At 45.0% G+C, this 16,818-nt stretch overlaps 1 protein-coding gene across 1 annotated transcript in view; it reads left to right on the forward strand.

The window, feature by feature from the left end:
- Positions 1 to 12,045, forward strand: part of LOC135058125 (bile salt-activated lipase-like) — a 30,478-nt gene extending 18,433 nt beyond the window's left edge. The window contains exon 3 of the mRNA XM_063963721.1: positions 10,841 to 12,045. Within this exon, the coding sequence (XP_063819791.1) occupies positions 10,841 to 11,316 (476 nt within the window). The 3' untranslated portion in view covers positions 11,317 to 12,045. The remainder of the gene's footprint in view (positions 1 to 10,840) is intronic.
- The last annotated feature ends 4,773 nt before the right edge of the window (positions 12,046 to 16,818 follow it).

Below are 16,818 nucleotides of genomic sequence, written 5' to 3' on the forward strand. Positions count from 1 at the left end.
CTACCCGTGGTTTTTTTTTCTTTCTTCTTTATACATTACATACTACATCTCATTATCATCCAGTCTATATTAGCAGCAGACACAGTACGGTAGTCCACGGCTGTAGCTACCTCTGTGTCGGCACTCGGCAGTCCATCCATAATTGTATACCACCTACCCGTGTTTTTTTTTTCTTTCTTCTTTATACATACTACATCTCATTATCATCCAGTCTATATTAGCAGCAGACACAGTACAGTACGGTAGTCCACGGCTGTAGCTACCTCTGTGTCGGCACTCGGCCGTCCATCCATAATTGTATACCACCTACCCGTGGTTTTTTTTTTCTTTCTTCTTTATACATACTACATCTCATTATCATCCAGTCTATATTAGCAGCAGACACAGTACAGTACGGTAGTCCACGGCTGTAGCTACCTCTGTGTCGGCACTCGGCAGTCCATCCATAAGTATACTAGTATCCATCCATCTCCATTGTTTACCTGAGGTGCCTTTTAGTTGTGCCTATTAAAATATGGAGAACAAAAATGTTGAGGTTCCAAAATTAGGGAAAGATCAAGATCCACTTCCACCTCGTGCTGAAGCTGCTGCCACTAGTCATGGCCGAGACGATGAAATGCCAGCAACGTCGTCTGCCAAGGCCGATGCCCAATGTCATAGTACAGAGCATGTCAAATCCAAAACACCAAATATCAGTAAAAAAAGGACTCCAAAACCTAAAATAAAATTGTCGGAGGAGAAGCGTAAACTTGCCAATATGCCATTTACCACACGGAGTGGCAAGGAACGGCTGAGGCCCTGGCCTATGTTCATGGCTAGTGGTTCAGCTTCACATGAGGATGGAAGCACTCAGCCTCTCGCTAGAAAACTGAAAAGACTCAAGCTGGCAAAAGCACCGCAAAGAACTGTGCGTTCTTCGAAATCCCAAATCCACAAGGAGAGTCCAATTGTGTCGGTTGCGATGCCTGACCTTCCCAACACTGGACGTGAAGAGCATGCGCCTTCCACCATTTGCACGCCCCCTGCAAGTGCTGGAAGGAGCACCCGCAGTCCAGTTCCTGATAGTCAGATTGAAGATGTCAGTGTTGAAGTACACCAGGATGAGGAGGATATGGGTGTTGCTGGCGCTGGGGAGGAAATTGACCAGGAGGATTCTGATGGTGAGGTGGTTTGTTTAAGTCAGGCACCCGGGGAGACACCTGTTGTCCGTGGGAGGAATAGGGCCATTGACATGCCTGGTCAAAATACAAAAAAAATCAGCTCTTCGGTGTGGAAGTATTTCACCAGAAATGCGGACAACATTTGTCAAGCCGTGTGTTGCCTTTGTCAAGCTGTAATAAGTAGGGGTAAGGACGTTAACCACCTCGGAACATCCTCCCTTATACGTCACCTGCAGCGCATTCATAATAAGTCAGTGACAAGTTCAAAAACTTTGGGTGACAGCGGAAGCAGTCCACTGACTAGTAAATCCCTTCCTCTTGTAACCAAGCTCACGCAAACCACCCCACCAACTCCCTCAGTGTCAATTTCCTCCTTACCCAGGAATGCCAATAGTCCTGCAGGCCATGTCACTGGCAAGTCTGACGAGTCCTCTCCTGCCTGGGATTCCTCCGATGCATCCTTGAGTGTAATGCCTACTGCTGCTGGCGCTGCTGTTGTTGCTGCTGGGAGTCGATCGTCATCCCAGAGGGGAAGTCGTAAGCCCACTTGTACTACTTCCAGTAAGCAATTGACTGTCCAACAGTCCTTTGCGAGGAAGATGAAATATCACAGCAGTCATCCTGCTGCAAAGCGGATAACTGAGGCCTTGACAACTATGTTGGTGTTAGACGTGCGTCCGGTATCCGCCGTTAGTTCACAGGGAACTAGACAATTTATTGAGGCAGTGTGCCCCCGTTACCAAATACCATCTAGGTTCCACTTCTCTAGGCAGGCGATACCGAGAATGTACACGGACGTCAGAAAAAGACTCACCAGTGTCCTAAAAAATGCAGTTGTACCCAATGTCCACTTAACCACGGACATGTGGACAAGTGGAGCAGGGCAGGGTCAGGACTATATGACTGTGACAGCCCACTGGGTAGATGTATGGACTCCCGCCGCAAGAACAGCAGCGGCGGCACCAGTAGCAGCATCTCGCAAACGCCAACTCTTTCCTAGGCAGGCTACGCTTTGTATCACCGGTTTCCAGAATACGCACACAGCTGAAAACCTCTTACGGCAACTGAGGAAGATCATCGCGGAATGGCTTACCCCAATTGGACTCTCCTGTGGATTTGTGGCATCGGACAACGCCAGCAATATTGTGTGTGCATTAAATATGGGCAAATTCCAGCACGTCCCATGTTTTGCACATACCTTGAATTTGGTGGTGCAGAATTTTTAAAAAAACGACAGGGGCGTGCAAGAGATGCTGTCGGTGGCCAGAAGAATTGCGGGACACTTTCGGCGTACAGGCACCACGTACAGAAGACTGGAGCACCACCAAAAACTACTGAACCTGCCCTGCCATCATCTGAAGCAAGAAGTGGTAACGAGGTGGAATTCAACCCTCTATATGCTTCAGAGGTTGGAGGAGCAGCAAAAGGCCATTCAAGCCTATACAATTGAGCACGATATAGGAGGTGGAATGCACCTGTCTCAAGCGCAGTGGAGAATGATTTCAACGTTGTGCAAGGTTCTGATGCCCTTTGAACTTGCCACACGTGAAGTCAGTTCAGACACTGCCAGCCTGAGTCAGGTCATTCCCCTCATCAGGCTTTTGCAGAAGAAGCTGGAGACATTGAAGGAGGAGCTAACACGGAGCGATTCCGCTAGGCATGTGGGACTTGTGGATGGAGCCCTTAATTCGCTTAACAAGGATTCACGGGTGGTCAATCTGTTGAAATCAGAGCACTACATTTTGGCCACCGTGCTCGATCCTAGATTTAAAGCCTACCTTGGATCTCTCTTTCCGGCAGACACAAGTCTGCTGGGGTTGAAAGACCTGCTGGTGAGAAAATTGTCAAGTCAAGCGGAACGCGACCTGTCAACATCTCCTCCTTCACGTTCTCCCGCAACTGGGGGTGCGAGGAAAAGGCTCAGAATTCCGAGCCCACCCGCTGGCGGTGATGCAGGGCAGTCTGGAGCGACTGCTGATGCTGACATCTGGTCCGGACTGAAGGACCTGACAACGATTACGGACATGTCGTCTACTGTCACTGCATATGATTCTCTCAACATTGAAAGAATGGTGGAGGATTATATGAGTGACCGCATCCAAGTAGGCACGTCACACAGTCCGTACTTATACTGGCAGGAAAAAGAGGCAATTTGGAGGCCCTTGCACAAACTGGCTTTATTCTACCTAAGTTTCCCTCCCACAAGTGTGTACTCCGAAAGAGTGTTTAGTGCCGCCGCTCACCTTGTCAGCAATCGGCGTACGAGGTTACATCCAGAAAATGTGGAGAAGATGATGTTCATTAAAATGAATTATAATCAATTCCTCCGCGGAGACATTGACCAGCAGCAATTGCCTCCACAAAGTACACAGGGAGCTGAGATGGTGGATTCCAGTGGGGACGAATTGATAATCTGTGAGGAGGGGGATGTACACGGTGATATATCGGAGGATGATGATGAGGTGGACATCTTGCCTCTGTAGAGCCAGTTTGTGCAAGGAGAGATTAATTGCTTCTTTTTTGGTGGGGGTCCAAACCAACCCGTCATATCAGTCACAGTCGTGTGGCAGACCCTGTCACTGAAATGATGGGTTGGTTAAAGTGTGCATGTCCTGTTTATACAACATAAGGGTGGGTGGGAGGGCCCAAGGACAATTCCATCTTGCACCTCTTTTTTCTTTAATTTTTCTTTGCGTCATGTGCTGTTTGGGGAGGGTTTTTTGGAAGGGCCATCCTGCGTGACACTGCAGTGCCACTCCTAGATGGGCCCGGTGTTTGTGTCGGCCACTAGGGTCGCTTATCTTACTCACACAGCTACCTCATTGCGCCTCTTTTTTTCTTTGCGTCATGTGCTGTTTGGGGAGGGTTTTTTGGAAGGGACATCCTGCCTGACACTGCAGTGCCACTCCTAGATGGGCCCGGTGTTTGTGTCGGCCACTAGGGTCGCTTATCTTACTCACACAGCTACCTCATTGCGCCTCTTTTTTTCTTTGCGTCATGTGCTGTTTGGGGAGGGTTTTTTGGAAGGGACATCCTGCGTGACACTGCAGTGCCACTCCTAGATGGGCCCGGTGTTTGTGTCGGCCACTAGGGTCGCTTATCTTACTCACACAGCTACCTCATTGCGCCTCTTTTTTTCTTTGCGTCATGTGCTGTTTGGGGAGGGTTTTTTGGAAGGGACATCCTGCGTGACACTGCAGTGCCACTCCTAGATGGGCCCGGTGTTTGTGTCGGCCACTAGGGTCGCTTATCTTACTCACACAGCTACCTCATTGCGCTTTTTTTTTTCTTTGCGTCATGTGCTGTTTGGGGAGGGTTTTTTGGAAGGGACATCCTGCGTGACACTGCAGTGCCACTCCTAGATGGGCCAGGTGTTTGTGTCGGCCACTAGGGTCGCTTAGCTTAGTCATCCAGCGACCTCGGTGCAAATTTTAGGACTAAAAATAATATTGTGAGGTGTGAGGTATTCAGAATAGACTGAAAATGAGTGGAAATTATGGTTTTTGAGGTTAATAATACTTTGGGATCAAAATGACCCCCAAATTCTATGATTTAAGCTGTTTTTTAGGTTTTTTGGAAAAAAACACCCGAATCCAAAACACACCCGAATCCGACAAAAAAAATTCGGTTAGGTTTTGCCAAAACGCGGTCGAACCCAAAACACGGCCGCGGAACCGAACCCAAAACCAAAACACAAAACCCGAAAAATTTCCGGCGCTCATCTCTAATTCAAACAAAACCTAATCTTTTAGGTGTCCGTGGACTACTTATGCCATTACCCAAAGTTTCTGAACTTGACAATGACTTATGATGAATGCGCTGCAGGTGACGTATAAGGGAGGATGTTCCTAGGTGGTTAAAGTCCTTACCCCTACTTATTATGGATTGACAAAGAAAACAGATGGCTTGACACCTGTTGTCTGGATTTGTGGAGAAATAATTCCACACCGAAGAGGTGGGCTTTTGGTATTTTGCCCAGGCATGACATGGGGCTTTTTCATCCCATGGCCAACAACTGTCTCCACTGGTGCCTTTTTCAAACAAACCACATCACCATCAGAATCCTCATCGTCTACTTCCTCCGCAGCGCCAGCTACACCCATATCCTCCTCATCCTGGTGTACTTCTACAGTAACATCCTCAATCTCAATATCAGCAACTGGACTGGCAGTGCTCCTTCCAGCACTTGCAGAGGGTGTGCAAATGGTGGTAGGGGCCTCCTCTTTCTGTACAGTGTTGTGAAGGTCAGGTCTAAACATCACAACTACAGACCTTGCCAGCACCCCTGTATTTTCACAACACCCATGTCATTTTACAGCATACAAGACAATGCCAGTGTACATTTATTTTCACTGCACCCCTGCATTTTTACTGCATACTGGACCAGTGTACTTTTATTTTAACAACAGCACCCAAGTATTTTTACAGCATTAAAGACCAGTGTACTTTTACTTTAAAAAAGCACCCCAGTATTTTTACAGCATACAGGACTAGTGTACTTTTATTTTAACAACAGCACCCCAGAATTTTTTACAGCATACAGGACCAGTGTACAGTACATTGATTTTCACTGCACCCCAGAATTTTTACAGCATACAAGACAGTGCCAGTGTACTTTTATTTTAACAACAGCACCCCAGAATTTTTACAACATAAAGACAGGGCAAGTGCACATTTATTTTACTGCACCCCTGATATTTTTGTGGCATACAAGACAGGGCCAGTGTACATTTATTTTACTGCACCCAAGAATTTTTGAATCATACAAAACATGGCCAGTGTACATTTGTTTTACTGCACCCCTGGATTATTACAGCATACAAGACAGGGCCAACCTGATTTTTTACAGCATACAAGACAGGGCCAGTGTACATTTATTTTACTGCACCCCTGAATTTTTGCAGCATACAAGACAGGGCCAGTGTACATTTATTTTACTGCACCCCTGAATTTTTACAGCATACAAGACAGGGCCAGTGTACATTTATTTTACTGCACCCCTGGATTATTACAGCATACAAGACAGGGCCAGTGTACATTTATTATACTGCACCCATGATTTTTTACAGCATACAAGACAGGGCGAGTGTACTTTTATTATACTGCACCCCTGAATTTTTACAGCATACAAGACAGAGCCAAAGTACATTTATTTTACTGCACCCCTGTATTTTCGCGGCATACAGGAGGACAGTGTCCCTGTACAACATAGTGACAGCCAGGACAACAACACCCATGTACAGCTGCAGCACCCCTAACAGCACATGAAACACCAGTGACAGCCAGGACAGCACCCCTAACAGCACAGGTACACCACAGTGACAGGAGCAGCCCCCATACATAGCACACACTGACCTCACCTGACGCCACCACCCACAGAGAGACAGAGGACACTATCCAAGTCTGGAGTGAAAATGTCGGCGACATGCGGCTGTTTATATGGTATCCAAAACCCACGCAAATCTGACAGCGGGATGATGACATTTTGCCTCGTCCTGGTTTCTGAGTCTGGCGGGAAGTCCCGAGCCGGACTCGGAAATTGGCTCGGAATGGGATGTTCGGGTTGGTTTGGTTCTCTGAGAACCGAACCCGCTCATCTCTACTCTAAAATAAACTCCTCCTTGTATTATGTAATTTTAGTTTTGAAAGGTACAGGGATCAAACAACCAGCCAATCAGATTATTGAAAAGTTCATGGCAGCCCAGACTATTTCAGAAGAGGAGTGTGCTGATTGTGTGATTGTGAGTTTATATTAGAGATGGTTTGTCTGATTGTGACAGGAGTTGTGTTGTGAAGGGAGGCCACAGACTAAAGCTAGGTGCGCACTATACAATTATTGGCTCGATTTGCCAATAATCAGGTGCTCAGCCTGTTTTATCGCATAATGGGGGTAATCGTATAAAGGGTCACTGCATAGCAATAAATGCAATGTGCCAGTACATTGCATATGCTCCAGACCCATACTGTGTATGTGCATTATGTGTCTTGCGGCGTTGGACGTAGTATGGATGCAGATATCAGTTGATTGGCAGCCATTTGAGGGTGGGGAGGGGGCGACATAGGGCCCCAGTTTTGAAGGCATGAATAGTCCAGGGTCTGCATCATCAGAGGCAGACTTCCTGGCTTCAGTTTACACAGGCTGGCCACTCCCTGAAACCATTGCGAATCGCAACCCATGGTCATGATGGTGATCCGAGGCTATGTGCTCAGGCGAGCATCCAAATGCTAACTGGAGGAACACCACATCTATCTCCTACAAGTGCTTCTTATTGCATTTGAATTTTAATGACATGGAATTGCACAGACTTTCCTGTGGCTGTGCAATTACTTACAATCATGAATTAGACCCAGTGTGTACTTTGTATACATCAGACAGTGGAAAAGAGAAGAGAATACAAGCAAATAAAAATAATATTGTGAATCAGGAGAATTGTGGTGTCAAATGCACCTCTATTTGATATAATGGTTAGCATTACTGCCTCACAGAGGTCATGGCAGGGGCATTTCTTGAGAGGATGAGGCCCGTGTGCAGGCTCCGTCTGGGTCCCCTCCTCTCTAGCAAGCAGCACTGTACAGCTCAGGGCACTAGGGTCCCTAGGGGCGATGCCTTTGCACTTCAGGAGTAGCTCCTGGCCAGCGCAGCTTTAGCGTGCTGGCCGGGAGCTACTCATCGCTCCCGGCCCGCAGCGGCTGCGTGTGACGTCACGCAGCCGCTGCGGCCCACCCCCCGTTTGGTCTGGCCACACCTGCGTTGGCCGAACCAAACCCACGAAACAGTGGGCAAACGCCGCCATTCCGCCCCTTCCCGCCCAGCGATCGCCTCTGCCTGTCAATCAGGCAGAGGCAATCGCATCCCTGCTACGGCCTTCGACCATCTGGCATGTGCCGGCACACTACAGCGCCGGCGCATGCGCAGTAGAGACCCATTCGCTCTGCTACATTAAAACGCAACGAGCAATGACCCCATATATACCTGTCAGAGAAGGACCATAGGATTGATGTTCTAAGCAAGATAGGATTTACCTTTCCTGCAGAATAGCCCACTTTACAGTTCCAAATCCTTATGGTTTATAGTTAGTCATTTACCTTTTATGTCTATTAAAATATTTCCTGTATCTGTTATAGAAAAGATTAAAAAAAAGTTTAAAAAACAAGTAAAAAGAGGGAAATATTTGTGAAAACCGGTACAAAGGAAAAAAGTAGGATAACGTAGAAATTGAAGGCAAATACCTTTTCACAGGCACCCAGCTATTTCCCCCACGTCTGTTGTCATTGATGCCTACCAAAATCTAAACTAACAGTAAAATAACATACATTCATACATACCACTTTCATACCAAAAACTGCGGGACTTACCTGGGAATATGGTGCCGTGATCATGCAGTGACATTCCCGGGTTAGGCGCCTTTCATTCCGCAGTCAGCAGCCCGGCATATTGCCGGGTTGCTGACATCAGCAGTGATGCGGCAGGGGCGGCACTAGAGTTCATATGATCTCGAAGCGCTGCCCGTACATACAGAGTGCATCGACCCGGCTCCCGTTCACACCGCACAGGGAGCTGGGTTGAACACTGGACCTGGTATTTCAACCCCGGCACCCTTTCATGCCGCACATGAACACAAGTTATGCGCATTCTTGTGCCAAAAACCCGTGTTCAGAGGTGCTAGTGTGAAAGGGGTATAAGTAGCATACTATCCTTTTTCTGCTATGTATTACCATATGGCCTGATTTTAAAGTATACAATGTATTTCCTGCTGTGCAGGCTGCCTGGCAAGTACAATGTCCTTCCTTTCTGATTGATTGTTAAACCATCAACTAATTTGTGAGCAGTTTTATTTCACTAGAAGAATAGATGAGAGCTGTTTAAGCTTAAGTCTATTTAAGAATCCTTAGTTTTTTTGTGATTGGCCAGAAATATTCACTACTAGGCATATTTACTGGCTTAAGTTGGTCATACACTACTAGACCAATGGATCCCACAGGTCACCTGGGAAATGTGAGCTGTTAGTGCTTCTTGAGGACTAAGTTTAGGAGCCACTGCACTAGACCAACTTTCCTCCAACTATCCAGCTAGTTTATTGGTTGGAATGAAAATCAGCCATTTGCCCTCACTCTGGAAAATAAACAAAAACTGTTGTTCAAAGAAGTTGGTTAAATTGGTTTGGTTTAAACAACTTGTCTGAAAGATATTTTTGTCCATTTTCATGGGCTTGGGAGCAAATTGCTGATTGTCATTTGTTCCCATCTATTACCAGATTTTTATTTCAACCAATGAACTGGTTGGATGGTTGGGTTCGGTATGAAATATCATCAGTTGGGATGCCAGTGGTCACATGACCGACAGTGGCATCCCAACACTGAAGATCCTGACATCAGAGGGAGTAAGTATTTTTACTCTACCCCCTCCCCTCCCCTAACACTCCAGGGGTGGGGCTAGGGCTAACCCTCCAGGGGTGGCGGTTAGGGCTAACACTCGGGGGCTGGCATCTAAGGCTAACCACACCCCCTAGTGCCTAACCTTCCCTAATGCCTAACCCTAATTTCTCCCGGGCCCTAACCCGAACCCCGATACTTACCTTCTGGATGTCGGCTGTTAGTGTTCTGGTGCTGGTCTCCTGAGTGGTGTCAGGATTTTGGCGTCGGTCATATGCTAAACGCATCCCAGAAGGTTTGGATGTAAGTTTGTCTAGTGTATGGCCAGCTTCAGGTATTGGTTATCATGTAGCCTTTTTGGGTGCCTTGGAAGTGTTTTGATGGGCTCTATAAATTCCTAGATTTGAATATTGTTTGGCTTTTTTTGGTTTGAAAGTCCTTCCTGTTAAAAGCATTGCTCAGTTTCTTCTGTTTTTTTTTGTCCTCACTAATCTAATTGGGCTCATACATCAGCAATCATATGAAGGTAATTCTGCTTTTTGAAGATGATTTTGTAAAAATATCACCAATGTATGGGATTCGCTGATCGCCAATTTTGTCCAAAAAATTATCGGGGCTGAAGTTTACTAGTGTAGGTCGATGATCAGCCGATTTGCAGGCCGTTACTATTATTTTATTAGTAAAATAGGCCCTTTCATGATTTGCAGATCTGATCTTTAGATGAAAAAAAAAATCTGTAAATCACTGCTAAATAAATGCAATGTCTGGGCAAATATTGGTGTATTAGAGAATCTGTAAATTGGGTCAAAAAATGCGGAATCAGTCATTTGTTTTTTTTATTGCTGATGCATGGGCCCCATAACTTTTAATCAGATGAGGCGCAGCTAGGCAGGAATGCACTAGAAACCAGTGTCCACGTGTACCGCAAGATGTTGCTATGGGGCCCATACCCTTTTGAATTATGGCGGATTTGTACTATGAGCTGGGCATTTTTCTTTGTGGAAGCATCTAGACTGTGCTAGAGTAGGGGTGGTGAGTCCTTTACAGAGCAAGTTGGGCTTTAGAAGGAGGGGATGGGCTAGTCTTCCCCAATTTTGAGTAAATGTATTTGGCTAGGGCTGAATGTTTTGTAGTGAGTTCTTGGCCACCCACTAAAATATTACTATATGGTCATTTAATTTATTAAAAGCTGTGACCTTTTTGCAGTTTTGTCCATGTTAGTTAAGGGGTTTATTATTATTGGAAATTACAATAAAGTGATGGACACCTTAACCAGCCTAATATTTTTTTATTTGTTGTTTATACAGTACATGTGGATGAAGTGTTAGGTTATTTACAAAATTATGGCATAGAAGGAGAATCCCAGACAGAGCCAGATGAAATTGAAGGAGATTCCAAGACAGAGCCAAATGGAAATGAAGAAGAATTCCAGACAGAGCCAGATGTAATTGAAGGAGATTCCCAGACTGAGCCAGATGGAACTGCAGGAGATTCACAGATAGAGCCAGATGGAAATGAAGGAGAATTCCAGACAGAGCAAGATGGAATTGAAGGAGATTCTCAGATAGAGCCAAATGGAGATGAGGGCGATTCCCAAATGGAGCCAAATGGAAATGAAGGAGAATCCCAGACAGAGCCAAATGGAAATGAGGGAGATTCCCAGACAGAGCCAAATGGAAATGAAGGGGATTCCCGGACAGAGCCAAATGGAATGGAAGGAGAATCCCAGACAGAGACAAATGGAAATGAAGAAGAATCACAGAAAGATCCAAACGGAAATTAAGAATCCAATACAGAATTAAGTGGAAATGAAATATAAACCAAGACAGAGTTTTAATTGAAAATGACAAGCAATCTGTGAAAGAGCAAAAAGAGATTCCAGAAGTGGATAAAATAGAAGATTCTTAGTTTGCTTTATATAAAATAATTGTAATAATTGTGTCTGCAAGTAGAGACAAAAGGGTAATGCCTTAAGTTCCATCTCAATCTTTTTCACACTGTTCCCATTCATCTAACAAGAAATAAACAAACAAACACACAAATAAATAACTAAATAAATATTAATATTAAGTATTGCCAGAGATGTGTATATTATATTGTTTTTTCACCAAATGAGTAAGAGATCATTTTATCATGGGGGGTATTTTGGCAATAACATTTTATGTCCCTAATTATAATCTAACAGAATGTTTAGACAAATTATTATTGAACCACAGGCACAGAACTTGTTGGGGGTTGTAGTCCAAACAACTGCTGACGTATAGGTTACATAGTTAAATCCATGCATTAGATTTCCTTACACTTTGCTGCAGAAACAGTGAAGTGAAATACTGCACCCACTCATGTGCCTCCTACACAGTATGGCCTGGGCATAGCATAGCAAGGAAAGCTTGAAAAGCAAAGCCAATGATAGCAAACGTACTGTAGATGCAGTATCATAGAAATAATTTAAAGATGCAGCAAGTTATGTAAATGGCAATAAACATTAAATTAATAAAAGTGCACATGTTGATCACGCCTGTTTATTCAATGGCCAATGGGGGTAATTCCAAGTTGATCGCAGCAGAAATATTTTTAGCAGTTGGGCAAAACCATGGGGGTAATTCTGAGTTGATCGCAGCAGGACATTTTTTAGCAGTTGGGCAAAACCATGTGCACTGCAGGGGAGGCAGATATAACATGTGCAGAGAGAGTTAGATTTGGGTGGGGTGTGTTCAATCTGCAATCTAAATTGCAGTGTAAAAATAAAGCAGCCAGTATTTACCCTGCACAGAAACAATATAACCCACCCAAATCTAACTCTCTCTGCACATGTTATATCTGCCTCCCCTGCAGTGCACATGGTTTTGTCCAACTGCTAACAACTTTGCTGCTACGATCAACTCAGAATTACCCCCCATGTGCACTGCAGGGAAGGCAGATTTAACATGTGCAGAGAGAGTTAGATTTGGGTGGGTTATTTTATTTCTGTGCAGGGTAAATACTGGCTGCTTTATTTTTACACTGCAAATTAGATTGCAGATTGAACACACCACACCCAAATCTAACTCTCTCTGCACATGTTAAATCTGCCTCAATTTGGAATTACCCCCAATATATGCTAGGCAAGACAACTTATTACAGACATATGATGAAAAAAACACAACTGCTGTATTACATATTGTAAAAATGTCAGCACAAATAATGAATAGAAGTTCTGAAAATGTTGCAGACCAAATAACCAAGACTCAAACCAAAAAGGAAATTTATGGAATGCTCCTAAATGTGTAATAGAAATTTGGCCTGTGGTATGAGATGTCAACAGTAATAATGCCGCCATTCATCATGTACACAGTGATGAAATGTCAACAATTTAAAATGTCAACATATCATCCCTGGTGGTCCAGTGGTTACTTACCTGCTCCTGATGGCTGCAGTGACTTCAGTGCAGCTTCTAGATCCCGCCGGCAATGTGACCATGACTTCCAGGACAAACTTCTGCTGCTTCAGTATTTTTGTTCCTAACCCTAATCCATATTCCTACCCCTGACCCCACCCCGGTGCCTAACCCTAACCTCCCCAACTCGGTGCCTAATCTCCCCTCCACAGCCTACAGCCTAACCCTAATGACAACATTTTGCCAACGCTGACATTTTACATGTTGACATTCTGAGAATGTTGACACCTCGCCTTTGGACATTTTAACATTATAAAAGTCAACATTTTCAGTGTCGACCTAATGACTACTTCACATAAATTTGTTATGAGGTTGCACACTGTATCATGTGATGCTGTCACACATCAAAGCTGATGGGGAGCTGAGCACAAGTTGGCTTTAATGGCTCCTGCATTGTGTGGAAGGAATTAAGGGGTCTATTTACTAAGCCTTGGATGGAGATAAAGTCGCTGGAGATAAAGTACCAGCCAATCGGATTCTAACAGTCATTTTTCAAACCCAGCCTGTGACATGGCAGTTAGGAGCTGATTGGCTGGTACTTTACCTCCAGCGACTTTATCTCCATCCAGGGCTTAGTAAACAGACCCCTAAATGTTCTGCTGCATGGAGAGTTGTAAGTACCTTTGGGAGTGGGCACCCCCTATGCATATACAGCACTTGTTTTGATACTCATCTTCAAGGCCCATTTGCACCAGCCCCACCCTTGGTGCAAAAAATGTCAGAAAACAGGAAAATTTACATGGGTTCTGATACAGAAGATAGACATTAAAAAGATAGACAGTCATTAAGTAGACCGTAAAAGGTCAACAGTCAAAATGTCAACAGGACCAAAAGGTCGACACAAAGAAAATTAAATTTGGGTGGTGTTTTGTGTTTTTAAAATTTTTTACCCCAATTTTTTGAAATGCGGTCCCTCCCGGGCTCGCTTCGCTCACCATGCATCGGGCTCGGTGGCTCGCTTCAAAACAGGGTTACCAAAGTCCACCTGTGCCCCGAGACTGCAGCTCAGTCCAACACTCAGGAGCACCACCTCATCTTTACAACATATAAACAAAAACTGTGGTCCAAAGAGCGCTGTGTCTTAGTAGAAAACCGGGTCAATCTTCTTTTAGTTCTGACAATAGTAATTGTATATATGGTCTGTGTTCCCAATAAAAAAGAGGATCAAAATGTTGTTCAGTAGTAACTTCACTTTCTAGACACATAGAAATCCCATACAGAGGTTTACCAGGGAAATGAGATGCATTCACGTAAAGGTATCTTTAACCATGCATCAACCTCAGACTTCTGCTGGCTGAAAAACAGGAGGACATTGTACATCCAACAGATTCCCTTATAGAAATGCACTGACCTGGGACCAGGTAGTGTCGTTCATCAAAAGTTTTGATGCCATAAAAATATATAATGGTCATTTATGGTCATAAAATATATACAGGGAAGATGATGGGCAAGGGGGGAGGATGATGAGGCATAACATTTATGTACATGGTCCCTGCTTGCCCATCATTTTCCCTATATACAGATGTGTCCTCATACATCTAGCCTCAATGGACCATGCACCGCGAGATGCCTGGCGTGAGTGAACTGGCAGTTCCCGAGCAGTTCTGTTAAAGTAAAGGTTTTTTTTTTTTTTTGCCGAAAATGCATCTTATTCACATTGCTAAGCAAATAGGATGCGGAAGCAGACTCTTCTAATTAAAATATGTGTGGCATGGCTATATTCTGTGTGCGACTGTGGCTGTATATGCACAGAATATCCTACTTTACAGTGTTTTCTAGGAAAACAGCCACTGACACTGTATTGGTTGGTAATGAAATGACTGCAATCAGAATGCCAGCGGTTACCTGACCGACCACAGCATCCCGACAGTGAGAATCCCGACACCGGACAGGGGTTAAGTATTTTACCCCTCCCTTACCTTAACCCCAAATCTACGGAGGTGTCGGCTAGGGCTAACCCTCCGGGAGTGTCAGTTATGGCTAATCCTCAGGGGGTGTTGGCTACAGCTGACCCCCCCTTAGTGCCTAACCCTAACCCCTTCCTGGGCTGTAACTCCAAACACGATACCTTCAGGTTGTGGGCTGTTGGTGTACTGTTGCTTGTTTCCTGAGGGGTGTCAGGACCTGACCGCCAGGATGCCCAACGTATCCCCACAGTAGTATGTAGTTAATATTCTGGCGGTCAGTATCCCGGCGGTCAGAATACTGATTCCATGACACCCATAGGGTGGGAATAGAATTTGGGGCAAGCACAGTGTGGTGAGCGCCGTGAGCCCACGAGGGGTTATCTTGCACTCGCCCCGCTGCTGGCATTGATGGCCAGGATCCTGGTGTAGGTATACTGACCGCTGGTGTTCCATCCCCAACCCCACACAGTACTGTAGCATTCTGTATGCAGATACAGCTGCAGTTGCCAGGCATGCCACATATCATTTATAGGCATGCCACATATCATTTATAGGCATGCTGCATATCAATTTAATCAATTTGTGTGTGGGTCTTATTCACATAGCAATGCGAAAAAGATGTATTTTGGGGAAAATGCACAAAAAGATGTCTGCTGTTAGTTCAATGTGTTCACAGTAGGTCTAGGAACACTAGTAGGTGTGACTAGAAAGGCTGTTTAACATGGCTGCAGTAAGGATGTAGGAGAACAGAGCTGTACAGTATATTTAATGTCCATCATCTTTCGTATATTTTTATGGTATACAAATATATAAGAAACACAATAGGCATAAAGATATATAGGGAAGGTGAAGGTGAAGGGCAGGGAGGGATCATGTGCATAACTTTTTAATGCTACATCATCCCCCCCTTGCACATCATCTTCACAATATATATTTTATGATCATCTTTTTTATATATTTGTATGCCATAAAAATTTACAAAGGTGGTTCAATAAGAACGGTAACAAGATCTCTCGTGTTTAATCATGCCAATGGTAGGGTGTTTGGCATACCCCTGCAAACAATAAATTTGTGCCCGCCTACAAATGGGACAGGCAGTGGGTTGGGTGACACTGGGGAGAGGCAGTGGGTAAGTCAATAGGTTACAGGCAGTGGGTGATGCTGGGAAGAGGCAGTGTGTGACACTGGGAAGAGGTAGAGAGTGATGGAGAGGGAGACGGAGAGGGAGTGGTTGATGAGTAGAAGCAAAGGTGGAAGGGTAGAGGCAAAGGCTGATGGGGGAGGGTGATGGGGAGAAGCAATTGATGATGGGCAGAGGCAGTGAGAAGAGAGACTGGTGCAAACGGATGGGCAGAAAGGCTGCTGCAGACAGAGGATAGGCAGAGCGGCTGGCGCAGAGGATTAGCGAGGCTTCCTATTGTCAGTGAAGTAAGCCTCCTCAACCTGCTCAGGTGTTGTATCTGCAATTTTCAGCACATTTCTAATAGCCTCTATCATCAAGAGGATGGGCAGAAACTCTGGCACTGAAAGAAGATGGGCAGAGAAGATAGCAGAGAAAGAAAAAGTCAGAATGCTGGCATACTGAACAGATACAGGAGAATGATACCACTTAGACCACCTCACGTGTCTCCACATGCCACATGGACCAGCTCACATGCCACCACCATACATGCCTCTACAAACGACTCAGGTCACTCCATGCAACTGTGCCCTCCCCATGCCACAACAAATACCACACTGCCTGTCTCCACATCCAACAACAAAAACATTAGTTGTAAGATGGTGAGGCCTGCGCAGTGGTGCAAGTAGAAAAAATGTCTTGTGCCAAAATGGGTGTGACCAAATGCCACATGGGGTGTGGCCAATGAAAATGAGGGCGTGATACAAATATGGGGGGGCCACATACACTTATGACACCAATAGTGCCAGATACACATATGCC

Source organism: Pseudophryne corroboree, chromosome 3, assembly GCF_028390025.1.
Source record: "Pseudophryne corroboree isolate aPseCor3 chromosome 3, aPseCor3.hap2, whole genome shotgun sequence".
NCBI lineage: Eukaryota > Metazoa > Chordata > Amphibia > Anura > Myobatrachidae > Pseudophryne > Pseudophryne corroboree.